This window comes from Mustela lutreola, chromosome 6 (assembly GCF_030435805.1).
Source record: "Mustela lutreola isolate mMusLut2 chromosome 6, mMusLut2.pri, whole genome shotgun sequence".
NCBI classification, from domain to species: Eukaryota; Metazoa; Chordata; class Mammalia; order Carnivora; family Mustelidae; genus Mustela; species Mustela lutreola.
The window spans coordinates 136972270-136984433 of record NC_081295.1 but is presented as its reverse complement, the minus strand read 5'-3'; the positions used below and the strand labels follow the sequence as shown (position 1 = coordinate 136984433).

The following is a 12164-nucleotide window of genomic DNA, read 5'->3' as shown; positions in this document are numbered from 1 at the left end:
ATTACCAAAATACGACACAGGTACAGAAAAGAAGCAGATGCTCTTGGAAAAATAACACCAATAGAGTTCCTCGACACAGGGTTGCCACAAACTTCAATTTATTAAAAACACAGTATCTGCAAAGCACAGTAAAGTGAAGTGCAACAAAATGAACTATGTCTGTATCACATTTTCCAAGTTTTTGAGAAGTCAGCCTGGATGCTGAGTGAAGAGGCTGCAGGAGGGCAAAACGGGAAGCAGGGAGGTGGGTAGGAGCCTGTGGTTGGCAGTGGATGGAGAGAGGAGAGGGGAAGGTGGCTGGAACTGGAAATGCAGCCACAAGAGTGTGTAACCGTGATGCGGGCTGCAGGCAGAACCAAGAAGCCACAGACTTGCGGTGGGATCACCTATGGGGTGAGATGGGAAGAAGAGTCAGGAATGACGCCTGGGTGCCCCCCGCCCTCCTCCCCATGGATGAGCACCCAAGCCTGGTGGCTCTCAGGAGACAGAGGGTACTGAAAGCTGTGAGCCCACCTGGGATCACTCTGAGACGAGAGGGCAGGAAAGAGACGGGTGGAGGGTAAGGATCACCAGAGATCTAGAGGAGGGGGAGGAAGGTAGAGTCAGACGGGAGGGAGCCCAGGAGCAGGGAGGTGCTCAAAACTCCAGAGGTAAGTGTTTCAAGGAACATTTTCACGCGTAACCAGGGACTTGTTCTGGCAGGTACGGCAAATGACTGTCCTAAAGGATGAAGTTTTTACTTACATTTCCCTAGAATCGGGAGGAACAGCAGGCCATGCAGAGTGAACACAGGAAGCCAAGTGCATCTGGCTTGGTCAGGAGGCAGGGGGAGTGAGGGGAGAGTATCCCTCAGAGCTTTTATTATGGGAAGGGATGGGTGAGGCAGGGTGAACAGACGAGGTATGTTTAGGATTGGCTCGTTTGAAGAATTTCTATGGGCTTTGGAATGTAGACTATCCCCAGTTATCTAGTACCCGGCCCTAGGGTTATTAGACAGGGGAAGAGTGTGACAATTCACAGAAGAGGTATTTCAGGGTGTCAACTCCAGATTAGTTGGTTTGCGAATGAAAGACATGCTCACTGCACAAGTTATTTGCTATCTTTAGGAATTAGCTAACCCTGGAAGGGCCAGTCTCACCCTGGTCAGTGAGGCCCCAGATGCCAGAGCACTGGAGTATAATACAGAAAAAAGAAGATATAGTTAATACAAAGGAAGAAGCGTTCGACTGTATCATCTGTATCAAGTGCATCTAAAAGACAGAGATAAGAACAGAAACTTGGCCTCGAATTTGGCAAAAATGGAAATCATTGGTGACCTTGATAAAAGCCAAGTCAGTGAAGTAGTGCAGAGGAAAGCTAGAACAGAATGGGCTCAGGAGACAATGCGCAGAGAGGAGGCTCTAATCAAGCAGAGAAACAAAGATGAGAATGAAGAGGAATTCAGGGACAAAAGAGGTGTTCTGCTTAATGCACAACATTAAGGCATGTGTGTATACTGATAGAAATGACCCAGCAGGCAAGGAGAAATGAATGGTTCATTACAGACAGAACTCCAAAACACCGTGGGGGTAGGCTGAAAGGTCTTAAGTCCCAAATTTACTTGAAGCTACAGCTTTAGTCTTTAAAATAAACGAGATTTTTGCCTTCTGTTTCATAATACAGGCACACCCGACCCCAGAACATATCCTCAAGTACTGTTCTCCCTTGAAGACACTTGAGTTAGGAATGCCCAAACTGTCTAGTGGCTGGTCACCTGTGTGTTTTCAGCTGATATACATTTTTTAAAAGATTTTATTTATTTGACAGATCACAAGCAGGCAGAGAGAGAGAGAGAGAGAGAGAGAGGAGGAAGCAGGCTCCCTGCTGAGCAGAGAGCCAGATGCGGGACTCGATCCCAGGACCCTGAGATCATAACCTGACCGAAGGCAGAGGCTCAACCCACTGAGCCACACAGGTGCCCCCTTAATAAAACACTTTAAATGAAATGGCTTGCAAGGAAACCTTTACATTGGTTCCAAATGCAATCAGTAGGCCATAAAATCACACCAGTCACTTTCCAAAATTTGGAGTATTAACAAAGGTGTACACATCTGATGATCATCTAAGAGAGGCCACTGCTACTTCAGGTTGAGGTTACCAAGGAGTAATGTTTTAAGCATTTTATATCCTAATATGACAGCTGTAACATACCTAGATACCATACTGTGATTTAGAAAATCGGAAGAAATTTTCAATTGACCTGCTTCTTATAATTTTTCCCATTTAAAATAACGGGAAATATGTTTTTCTTAGTTTTCTCAGAGAAAGGCTGACACTCCAGGCACAGGTGACTGACATTACCTGGCAGAAGACTTCCCAGCCTTGTCTGTTTAGAATTCTTAAATGCTTACCTTATAAATTACTTAACTTTGGTTATTTCAAGTCTTATAGTAAAACTGGTGTTCCAGAAAGTTGTGCTACAGTCGGCTGTTTTGCTTCCATGCTGCCCAGAAGCGGGTCTGTGCACACTCCAGTTTGAGATGCACGCACGAACGCAGTCCCTGATCAGGAAAATTATGGAAAGATGAATTCTCACTGCAACCCCCAGTAACCGTTCGGATGGACTTTTAAGAAGGGATCTTAAAGTGGTTCTGAAGGAGCCTTAGTCCTTGTAGGGCAGACAACAGAAACTGTGTATTCTCTTCCTGAGCAGAGTTCCTTACTCTTTTGGGAAGGACCAGAAGAAGGATTTACGGCAAGAGACAGCAGCAAGGGAGGGCAAGGCGAGAAAGATGGGTTTGAAAAGGCAAGTTCCAGGTTTCCAGGTGCCAGGTATTTCCATTTTAGGTAATGAATATGCCGTTTTAGGTACCGATGGCAGGCTTCTGCTAAAGCTTCTAAACCAAGGGCTCGCCTCACTTCTGGCCAGAACAAGAGCCCGGGCCACCTCAACCTGCTCGGCGCCGCCGCACTGCGCATGCTCGCGGGGCGGGACGAGGGGCGGGGCGGGACGCGCCGAGCTCGCCCAGAGCCGGAGCCAGGGAGAGAGCATGGCTACTCTGCGCCGGCTGCGGGAAGTCCCCCGGCACTTGCTGGTCTGCGAGAAATCCAACTTCGGCCATGACAAGTCGCGCCACCGGCATCTTGTAGAGACGCACTATCACAACTACAGGGTGAGTTCGGCCTCTGTGCGCCCCTCATGCATCGCTTCATCTCCGGGAGCTGGAGAGGTTTGGGGAAGGTCCCGTTTGGAGGAGCCGCGGGCCCGCCCTCCCCGCGCAGTGGGGCGGGGCTCCTCGCCAGGCATATTGGGAATTGTAGTCTCGTCACTGTCCCGAGCTGGTCGCTTACGGATCTGCAGGACTACAACTCCCAGGATGCGCCGGGGGCGGGGGCAGGGTCCTCTCCTCTGTGGGGAGGGGCTGGGCGGTGTGCCTCTGGCGGACACCGAACCGCTGCTGTTGCTTTGATCCTGCCGCTGGTGGAGCTGGTGGGAAGTGAGAGTGGGGGACGACCCTGGGAGTTATAGAGCGAGTGATGGGTGCGACGTGGACCCGCGGGATGGCGGGAAATCGGGGCCGGACTCGGCCCCCCTCCCTGCCTCTTGATTCTTTCTCTCTCCTCGTGGGAGCGTCTTGCCAGCAGAGACCCAGGAAGCACGTGCTTTCCTAAACCATTTAGGGGAGCTAGGTTTAGGGCTGGCAAAGTTTCCACCTCGCCTGCTGTCTTCTGTGGTTCCCGGCCGAAGCGCGCCAGCTCGGCAGCTTTGCGTAGAAATGCGCGGCGGTGGCCCTGCTTGCGAGCGCAACTTCAGAGCTTTGCCGGGAGCTGACGGGGGCTGGTGCTTCGTCAAAGTGGCGTCCTCGTGGGGGCGCTTGGTGTAAGCTGAGGCGTCGGTGAGGTTAATTATGTAGCGGCCGGCGAGGGAAGAGAATAACCAGATGCCAGTCAAGTGTCCTATGGTTCGGTTTCACCGACCCACCGAAGTGGCGAGGTCTCCAAAAACTCAGCCTGGAGACGGTGTAAGCCTCTTGCACTCGCGATTCATCAGCCTCATCTCCCTCCACCCAGGCCTGACTGGCGTGGCAGTTTCTCAGAGGCGCAGGTGGGGACGCGGGTCCCTCAGGAACAGACTGGTGTGTGAGCTTCGGGAGAGTGCTTTGCAAGGCGGGGAGCACGCGGGTAACCCTGGAAGCCGTTCAGGTTTAACAGCTTTGCTTTAGATGGAAAGCTCATCCCAGGCAGCAGTCTGGTGTGTATCTTACCTTGCCCAGGCTGATCTGTCGAATTTTTCTGTCGAGAAAGTAGAAACAGCACCGACCACTTCTGCGCGTCCGAGGAGCCTCTTGCTGTCCCTGATTTCCTTGTGCCCTAAGGGACAGTCCCTTTGATTTCAGCCTCCTACCAGGTTAAACAAATCTAAGGATATCCCATTGTACCCTATTTCTCTAAAAATCAATTTTAGAGCAGTGGAGAGGATATAAAACATACGGTTTATTTGCAGAAGGTGAAATGCAAACAAGAGCTTTCCATTAATTTTTAAATTATTTTAAAATTTTTTTATTTTTTGCTTCTTTAGCTTTCCTATGTTTGAATACAGAAATGAAAAACGTGAATTGTCAGATTTCTCTTTTCCTGAGACTGGTAAATTAACTTAAAAGTCTTATAGAGGGGCGCCTGGGTGGCTCAGTGGGTTAAATCCTCTGCCTTCAGCTCAGGTCATGATCTCAAGGTCCTGGGATCAACCCCCCTATCGGGCTCTCTGCTCATCGGGGAGTCTCCTTCCGTCTCTCACTCTCTGCCTGCCTCTCTGCCTGCTTGTGATCTCTGTCAAATAAAGAAATAAAATCTTTAAAAAAAAAAAAAGTTTTATAGAAACCTGTGGGGGAAACTTCGCAGCCTTCATATGTTATAGCATCCTTAAAAGCTGGAGGCTGGTCTACATGAAAATAAGACTGGTTTATGTTACACCATCCAATAGGTTTCATTTCTGATTCCTGAATGTGGGATACTGTCAAAAGAACTGAAAAACCTAGTCATGGAAACTGGACCTTATTACTTTGTGAAGAACTTACCTCTTCATGAGTTAATTACACACGAATTCATCCACTCCTTTGTGAAGAAAGGTAAGAAAAACCTTGTCGTGTCTCTGAATGTGGTAAGGTGAGGAAGAAGTATAGTCAGATCACATCACGATCCTAGGGCTCCAAGTAGGACTCCCTAGAGATAGTCTGTTTGGTCAAGTGTAGGCATCATTCCCCCTCCCTAAGTATCCTCCCCCTACTTTCTCTCCTGCTCTCTTTATTTTTATTTTTTTATTTTTTAAAGATTTTATTTATATATTTGACAGACAGAGATTAGGCAGAGAGGCAGGCAGAGAGAGAGAGGAGGAGGAAGCAGGCTCCCTACCAAGCAGAGAGCCTGATGCAGGGCTCCATCCCAGGACCCTGAGATCATGACCTGAGCTGAAGGCAGAGGCTTTAACCCACTGAGCCACCCAGGTGCCCTCTCCTGCTCTCTTTAGGTGGTGCTTTCTGATGACACTCGCCCATGAGTGTGGCTCAGGGAGGTTGTAACTTAAAGGTATCCCCTCATCTTAAAACAAGGATTCAGGGAGAGGAGAGAGCCTTGGGAGCTGTGTGTTTGCATACATAACTGTCCGGTTCGTGGCCACAAGACCGCTGTGTTCCCAGCAGTCCCACCCCTCAGCCGCCTGGAAAGGTTCATCTCCTGATGCTCTCATAGCAGCTGGGTCACCAGGTGCTGTGCTCCTTATGGTGCCCTGTCTCCTGCTTCGTTTGTGGCTCTGACGCTCTCTGCGCACCCCATTTCCATTCGTATCTGCTGGGTTGGTTGCTTTGTTCCCCTTGTTTCCTAGGGAGCACTTGTTTGAAACTGTATTTCAGACTGTCTTTAGGGATTTCCCCCCTCACTACTTAAGTCACTAAACTTAAAAGTAAGCACGCCCCTTCTCTTGCTGTAGGCCCCACGTTCGTCTTCTGCAGGGAGCTGTGAACAATCCAGTTACTTGCGGTCCCTCTCTTTCGGGGGCAGCTGGCCGTGTTGTCTTTGGTCCCGTCAACTTCATTCCTTTCATCTGTTTTGAAGTTGGGCGCTACTTTGTTAATAATGCGGCCTCTGGCAGTTAGGAACCCTTTCACATGTCTTAACCAGTTGAACTCTTGCAACAGCTCTGTGAGTTAGGCCTGTGATCCCCATTTTACAGATGAAGAAAACTGAGGTTCACAGAGACTGCTTTCCTAACCTCACATGAGGTCACGGCACATTTTGAATCTTTACCTGGAAGTCTTCCTCTCAGGCGCTTGCACTCACCTAGTATTCTACTTTGTGCCTCTCTGCTAGCACCCCCAGAGACACACACCGCACCCCGAGTCCATTTCCTGCTTGATGGTAGTCACCTGGCACAAATAGGCCCTGGGTGGCGGTATGAACTAGCTGGAGGGTGGCCTCTGTGTCCTCCAGCTCAGCCTTGGCAGGTTTTAGGGTTATTTATTTATTTATAGATGTTATTTATTCATTTGAGAACGAGAACATGAGCAGGGAGAGGGAGAAGCAGACTCCCCACTGAGCAGAGAGCCGGACATGGAGCTCGATCCCAGGGCCCTGGGATCACGACCTGAGCCAAAGGCAGACACTTAACCATCTGAGCCACCCAGACGCCTCAGGTTTTAGGTTTATTGAGGGAGATGGAGCCGTGGTGGATATTGACCCTTACTCACCTGGAAGATACCTTATCGTGTGAAGAGAATCCACTAACTTTTTGCAGGTGTGATTTTTTTTTCTTTCTTTCTTTCTTAATTTATTGTCTGGGCTTTCTCTTACAGGTTCGTTCTATGCACTAACATACAATACAAATATTGATGAAGATAATACTGTTGCCCTCCTGCCAAACGGTAACAACACTCATTTTTTCTTTCTTTAATTTAAAAAAAAATACTGTTTAAAAAAAAAAATTAAAAAAGTCAAATCTCCTGATGATTCACTCACACCCCTTCTTAGAATGAACTGTTTTTAACAGGTTGGTTTTTATTTTTCTTGACATTTTCTATAAATTTATAAACACACATAAAGCTTATTATTTTTTTTTCAAAGATTTTATTTATTTGACACAGAGAGAGAGATCAAAAGTAGGCAGAGAGGCAGGCAGGGAGTGTGGGGGAAGCAGGCTCCCTGCTGAGCAGAGAGCCTGATGCCTGGCTAGGACCCTGAGATCATGACCTGAGCCAAAGGCAGAGGCTTACCCCACTGAGCCACCCAGGTGCCTCTGGGTCTTTTTTTTTTTTTTTTCTTTAAACATAAATCACATTGTACTACATCGTTTCTCAATTTTCTGTTTTCTTAATATGTCACAGACATCTTTCCATATCAGGGGCAAATAGTTCTGACTTTTTTTTAATATTTTGAAGCTATTCTAGTGAAGAGGTATACCATGGTTTAACTATTTGTTCTTTAATAAAAATTTAGATAATTTCTGTTTTCACTGTCATAAATAATATCCTTGTATGTATAATATGTTAAAAATATTCTTGTACATAAATAGGATGTATGTATAAGTAATCTCCTTGTATCATAAAGACGATTCTTGTGTGCAGTTTATTATCCTCATATTTAACTGCTCAATTGGCTGTGCTTTCTTTTAGTAAGAGAACACATCATATTTTATTATCTCTTTTATGAGGATTATTTGATTTACAGGGAAATTAATTTTATCACTGGATAAAGATACTTATGAAGAAACTGGTCTTCAAGGTCGTCCATCTAAGTATTCTGGCAGAAAAGTCATGAAATTTAGTAAGTATTATGCTCCTATCAGTTTCCAACAAGTCAGTAATCTTCCTGTAGCAATTTAAGTTTAAATGTTTGAATTGCTGCTCTTCTCTTTGTTCAGAAGGAATATGGCCTCTTCTTGTCTTTAGAACTTCTGCCCCATGGGGCTCTCGGTTGAGCTTTGGAAGGAATAAGATCGCTCGCTCTTCTGTTTCTCTTTGGCTGTGGGCTGCCTCTAATAAGGATCACAGAATTGGAATGGTCCATTAAATTCATATATTTGGGGGGGTAAAAATTAAAGTAATGAACCCAAGATAAGAGTCTACAGCTTATTCTTAATAATGAATTTACTTTTGTCAAGCTTTTATGATTACTAGTAGAGATAGCCCCGTGAGTGAAGAGCTACGGTTCTGCTGATGGTGTCCAGCTTGAACATGAGCGACTGAAGCTGTCACAACCATAGGTAGATTAGGGTTGACCTTCCAGGGACCTCTGCCCTTGGGCTTTGACCTCAGAAAAGTATGAACTTAAAACAGCTATTGTGACTGTCAATGCTGGAAATGCCCAGGAGAGGCAGTGTTTTGATTTGGTAAACCAAAGGACTGCACGAACAAAATAATTTTTGCTATTTGTAAAATTTCCAAAAATTCGGATGCTTTTGATTACAGCCCTTTTTCCACAGTGTAGGCTGTGTATATATGAATGAACTGTTTATTCCTCTTTCCATTTTTTTAAGTTGTTTCCATTGATTTGATGGATTTATCCTTTAACCTGAATTCTAAGAAGTATGAAAGAATATCTTGGTCCTTCAAAGAAAAGAAGCCATTGAAATTTGATTTTCTTTTGGCTTGGCATCATACAGGTATGGAAAAATATGGAACAGAACAGTGATTTTGAAATCTAATTGTTAATTAAAGGGGAATAATGGAGAATTGAATTGTGATTCATCCCTGTGGTCTAGGATATTGGGTACATATGTGCGTAAATATTATTCGGGAAGCTGCTTCTGGCCCCCTGGCATCCCCGGGAGCCGAAGCTCGGGATGATCGAGGCAGGCAGCCATCTTCCTTCATCTCCCTGGGTTATGTGTTGATGCAGCTAACTTTTTTACTGTTTCTCCCCTCCCTTCCTGCACCTTACCTCAAACAGCCTTGGGTGGTATGTTTTAAAATAGCACGAATTATAAACACAAACTGTTGATTATTTTAGGGTCAAAGTCAGGCATACCATTAAATGTCAAATGAAATTTGTTGTCACTTGGAATTGATTCGAAGATGAAATTTAGTGGGGTGTTTGGTCACCAGATGTGGTGACGTACTGACAACTGCCATGTGCCTTGCTCCTTTTAGAGTGTAGCTTTGGTCCGTCACAAGATTGTAAGGAGTTAGAGCATCATAGTTGTGATGGTGTCGTACTCGGTTTTGGAGGACAGGGAGGCACGTAGGTCAGTTTGGGAAATATGCCTGTCCATCCGCTCTTCGTGGGACGTTTCTGGTCACTGGGTGCTCCAGGCTGCTAGCCTGAGTCCTCAGTCTATAATGCTTCAGGGCATCTCCTCCTTAGGGTAGAGATACAGGACAGACTGATGGACATTTCAGTTGCACAAAGTCTTCATTGAGGACCATGTGTGCTTTCGGTTCTGGAGAGCTGGGTTCCTAAAGCACCAATTATTCTAAGGGCTTGTCAAAAACTGGGGAAAGTCCGAGATTTTCCTCACTTGTAAGCTAAGTAGTTAGCCTGTAAGGTCTCATGGATGCTGGCAGAAGGCATAAGACTTGGGATTTAATTACTCACAGTAGTGGCCCTGGCCATAGTCTCCACTCACACTAACGCACCAGGTCCCACTACCCACAGGGTGACACAGTGGGCCAGGGGATACCACACATGCTGTGGGCTGTGTTACAGCAGAGGAATCTCGAGCTGCAGGAACTCCAGTCTTTTATCCTGGCCAGTAAGCCTGCTGGCCTTCGCTCTGGGGTGGAGGGTGAGGAGAGCAGATTATTTCTTTTACACTGGACACGAAGCAATCCTGCCTTTTGCTCCCTAGGGGCCACTATATCTGTCTTCCAAGGCTATTGGAAAATCCTTGAAGATAAGTTGGATATTACTGGGTTTTCAAAGATAAGCTTAAATGAGATTCTTTCAGTTCCTCTTGTGGAACTTTACAGAGATTATGCAAATACACTCCTCTGTCTATAGTGAACTCACTTAATTTTATTTAGCCACAAGAAGCGCTTTTTTTATTCAGTAAGTCAGAATTTTCTTATTAGAGCAAATGCTGAAACTAATATGGGGTTGAATCTGAAAGGATTATGCTTTTCCAGGAAAAGGGAAAGGAAATGAATGTTTACAGAACTTTGGCACAAGGAACCCAAAGCAACTTAAATTATTTTAATTTGAATACAGCTTTGCGCAACTCCCTTCTGTGTTACTTAATCTCACCTTCTCCCTGGAACTCTAAGGGGGGAATGGGGCGGTTTCAGGGATTCACTGAACTTGCTTTCAGGATGCAGATGACCTTGTGTGTTTTAAGGTGCAGAAGAATCAACGGTGATGTCACACTTTTCCAGTTACCGAATTCAGGAGCATCAGCCAAAAATAGCCCTGAGCACAGTGACAGAGCTGCAGTGCCCGGTCCTGCGGAGCAGCGCACTCCAGGGGGAGCCAGAGGCGGCCTGCAGTGCTCCTGAGCTTCTGGACTGGCTAGGTGCCGTCTTCAGTCACACAGAACTGTGCGTAGCAGCTCCTGGGTGGCGGGCTCGGGCTCTGGCTGGCTTCTTCTTCACAGTGGCCTATACTTTGAAAACGAATCATACAGCAGAAGTAAATATATTTTCTTTTTTTTCTTTTTGTGTGTGTGTGTGAGACAGAAATAACGAGCCTCATAACTTCATATCCACCTATTGCTGTCCTCAGCCAAGCACAGTGGTTGCCAAAGCTTATTTGTGTACAATCACGGGTTTCATACTTCCAGAGAAGATCTGTCTCCTTTTGGAACAGTTGCGGTGAGAATGCTTTTTGCCTTTTATATCTTGGTTGTCTGTGCCCACCTGACATTTTAGGGGCGGTGCTACTGTTCCAAGCAGTGTTGTTTCACACACGTACCCCCTTTTTCCTTGCTTGGGCTCACAGTGTGGTAACATTATCATCTTAAATGATGTAATTATCCTTGGCGATAGGAATATGCTGTTGCCAAGTACTTGTCCTTATGAAAAGACAGTGAGCAGAGTTTAACTCAGCTGCTTAAAAAACAGGCTATTCATTTTTCTTGTCATGCTCCGGAAGTTTTAACATCACTTAAGAAAACAGCAGTACTCTATGGAACACATTATAATCTGTTTAAATGTTAGAGTTCTGCAGATGTTTTATTTTGAAAACACTTGACCATTTTTTAATCCAGATCATGTCTAAGATCTGTTCTGCACTAACATCCTGTGAAGTGCTAGATGTCATTAAGGTGCCAGAGATTGGACAAGGCATGAGAAGGTACTCTGTAAATGCTACATTTTATCTAACATCAGGAAACTCAGATCCCATAATGAAAAGACCATGAAGCAAACATAATGCCTTCTCAGTCTTCACTTTGTTTTTTTTTTTTTTTTAAATAAGCCCAACGCCAGGCTCGAACTCATGACCCTCAGATCAAGGCCTGAACTGAGATCGAGAGTTGGATGCTTAACCAGCTGAGCCACCCAGACACCCAACAGTCTTCACTTTTTAAAATCTTGAGGGTTTTCTTTCTTAATCCTAATACCCTTTTTCATTTAATAGTTTAATACTTTTATTTTCCCTAATAATAAAGTCAGATTTTTTTTTAATTCAGTAAATTATTCTGCATTGTTTAAGTTAACAGATGGCAAGAAATTATTCCTATACACTTTGTGGTTTTGTTTTGTTTTTTTTTTCTCTTTGAATCTTATGGTCCGCAGTGAGCATAGGAACCGCTAAAGTTGGTTTTGTGCATTCTGTAATTGGTGAACATTTACTGAATATACCACATAGGATCAGGAATGTAGTTTGTATCTCTTAATTCTAAATAAAATCTAAGGTCTAAGCTTCATTGGAATATCAGAAGTATCACTTATCCTGAATAAGTAAAAAAAAAAAAAAATGTGAACATTCCTAGTCCTTCCTGTTTGTTAAGAATTATCTTTCTTTTTCAGTCACTACTTTGATGAGCCCAAGTTAGCTCCTTGGGTTACATTGTCAGTACAAGGCTTTGCAGACAGTCCTGTTTCCTGGAGAGAAAATGAACATGGCTTTCGAAAAGGAGGAGAACATTTATACAACTTTGTGATTTTTAACAATCAGGACTATTGGCTTCAGATGGCTGTTGGGGCGAATGATGACTGTCCACCGTGAAAAATACAAAACTTAAAATCATGTTTGTTTATGTT

At 45.0% G+C, this 12164-nt stretch overlaps 1 protein-coding gene across 3 annotated transcripts; it reads left to right on the top strand.

The window, feature by feature from the left end:
• The first annotated feature begins 2976 nt into the window (after positions 1–2976).
• On the top strand, positions 2977–12150 carry RPP40 (ribonuclease P/MRP subunit p40). 3 transcript variants are annotated; one of them, XM_059179161.1, is made up of 9 exons: positions 3369–3476; positions 4559–4623; positions 4961–5105; positions 6825–6893; positions 7696–7791; positions 8504–8629; positions 10301–10499; positions 10638–10772; positions 11931–12150. In XM_059179161.1, exons 2-9 carry the CDS (start codon positions 4582–4584, stop codon positions 12127–12129), a joined length of 1011 nt encoding a protein of 336 aa, XP_059035144.1. In that variant the 5' UTR covers positions 3369–3476; positions 4559–4581; the 3' UTR covers positions 12130–12150. The 3 variants fall into 3 exon arrangements, with proteins under 3 accessions (XP_059035143.1, XP_059035144.1, XP_059035145.1); XM_059179160.1 differs by lacking the exons at positions 3369–3476; positions 4559–4623 and adding an exon at positions 2977–3152; XM_059179162.1 differs by lacking the exon at positions 4559–4623 and having other exon boundaries at positions 3381–3476.
• The last annotated feature ends 14 nt before the right edge of the window (positions 12151–12164 follow it).

What these genes read in the sequence shown, in the direction of transcription:
- RPP40 (XM_059179160.1), top strand. Translation starts at nt 3,030, where the DNA reads ATGGCTACTCTGCGCCGGCTGCGGGAAGTCCCCCGGCACTTGCTGGTC. An exon ending in TTTGGCTTGGCATCATACAG is followed by an intron (nt 8,630 to 10,300) that starts GTATGGAAAAAT and finishes GTGTGTTTTAAG; the next exon opens with GTGCAGAAGAATCAACGGTG. An exon ending in GTCTTCAGTCACACAGAACT is followed by an intron (nt 10,500 to 10,637) that starts GTGCGTAGCAGC and finishes TGTGTGAGACAG; the next exon opens with AAATAACGAGCCTCATAACT.